The 1,305-nt window shown below is 47.0% G+C and overlaps 1 protein-coding gene across 1 annotated transcript; it reads right to left on the reverse strand.

Moving 5' to 3' along the window:
- Positions 1 to 299: 299 nt before the first annotated feature.
- Positions 300 to 1,107, reverse strand: LOTGIDRAFT_176865 (hypothetical protein; the record flags this gene model as incomplete). Its single annotated transcript, XM_009062680.1, has 1 exon — positions 300 to 1,107. A coding segment is annotated over one exon (808 nt), but the record flags the coding sequence as incomplete, so codon positions are not given.
- Positions 1,108 to 1,305: the final 198 nt, after the last annotated feature.

The following is a 1,305-nucleotide window of genomic DNA, read 5'->3' on the forward strand; positions in this document are numbered from 1 at the left end:
ATAATACGGTTTGGTAGCGGATATAATGGTCGTCGACGGTGTGATTGGTACTGGTTTGGTAGTTGTTAGAATTGTAGCATTGGGAACGGACTGGGATCTGGTTCGAGGAGGGGAAGGTCTGGATACATGTCTCGACTTGGATGGAGACTGAGGGGTGGTTTGCTGGTCCAAAAACGCACAGAAGGAAGAAAGGTTGGCGGATCCTGGATCACGTGGTGAAGATTCAGATGGTGTGGAAGGGGAAGACGAGTCTGAAAGTGAAAAGAGAAGGGGTGTGCCCTCTCTACGAGAGCGTTTACCTATGTCTGCTGGACTAGGGGTAGGTGAACTTCGGGCTCGTTTAGGGGTTTGGTTCGGCAGCGTGGTAGCTCTAGATGGTGCAGGTGTAGTGTCCATTTCAGTTGGTAGAGATATGGTTACTCTGCTTTTTGTTTCGTTGATTGTTTGGTAGAATTTGGAAATTACAGCTTGAGTGAGACGTTTCCCATAGGAGCGACGGGCCCAGGACAGGGCATGAGAAACGATGCGGTCGACGGCAGGTAATGATAAAGACTTGGTACGAATGGTGGTCAGCTTCTCTGTGGTGTGGTGTGGTGTGGTTTGGTAATGGTCGATCAGGACCTGCGTAACCTTACAGAGCCATGTCCGATTGAGGGATCTAATATTCGCGTCGACAGCTGATGTTTTCATTGCTGGACGGATAAAACCATCCAACTCAGAGACTTTGCGTTTGAAGGTAAATGCTGGTTGGCCTTGCTGTTGAAGGGTAAGGATTGCCAAATGATGGAGGCACTGCAAAACTTGGAAGAACACCTTCACAAAGGGTTCTTCCTCCTTATGAGTGGGGACTGGTTGGCGTCGGTGGGCTGGTAGTCGTTTCTGTTGTTGGTCAGGTCGATGGTTACCTCTTGATTGGTAGGCTGTGTTGTAGGTAGGACGGCGATGGGGTGGGATATAGCTGGATGGGTTGGTTGGTGGTCGGCGATTGGTAGGTGGTAGAGGTCGATGGAAGACAGGCCTGTTGTAGGGTACGTGATATTGGTTTGGTTGACGATTAGTGTTTCTATTTCTGGCTTCTTGCCAGTGGTTGTTGTAGTTGGGGAGCATAATGAAAATAACTTGGGGTTAGAAGGGAATGTACAGCGGATGTAACAGGAGGAAACTGTATATGCTAGCGTGAAAATGTTGGGATCAAATTATGCAAATAAGTCAAACTGGGTTTGGGGATATATAAAGCAAGATGAAAAATGCCAAAAAAATATATATTTAGGTGATAAATAACGCTAACAATGATGTGAAAAATTA

Source organism: Lottia gigantea, assembly GCF_000327385.1.
Source record: "Lottia gigantea unplaced genomic scaffold LOTGIsca_5278, whole genome shotgun sequence".
In the NCBI taxonomy this organism is placed as follows: domain Eukaryota; kingdom Metazoa; phylum Mollusca; class Gastropoda; family Lottiidae; genus Lottia; species Lottia gigantea.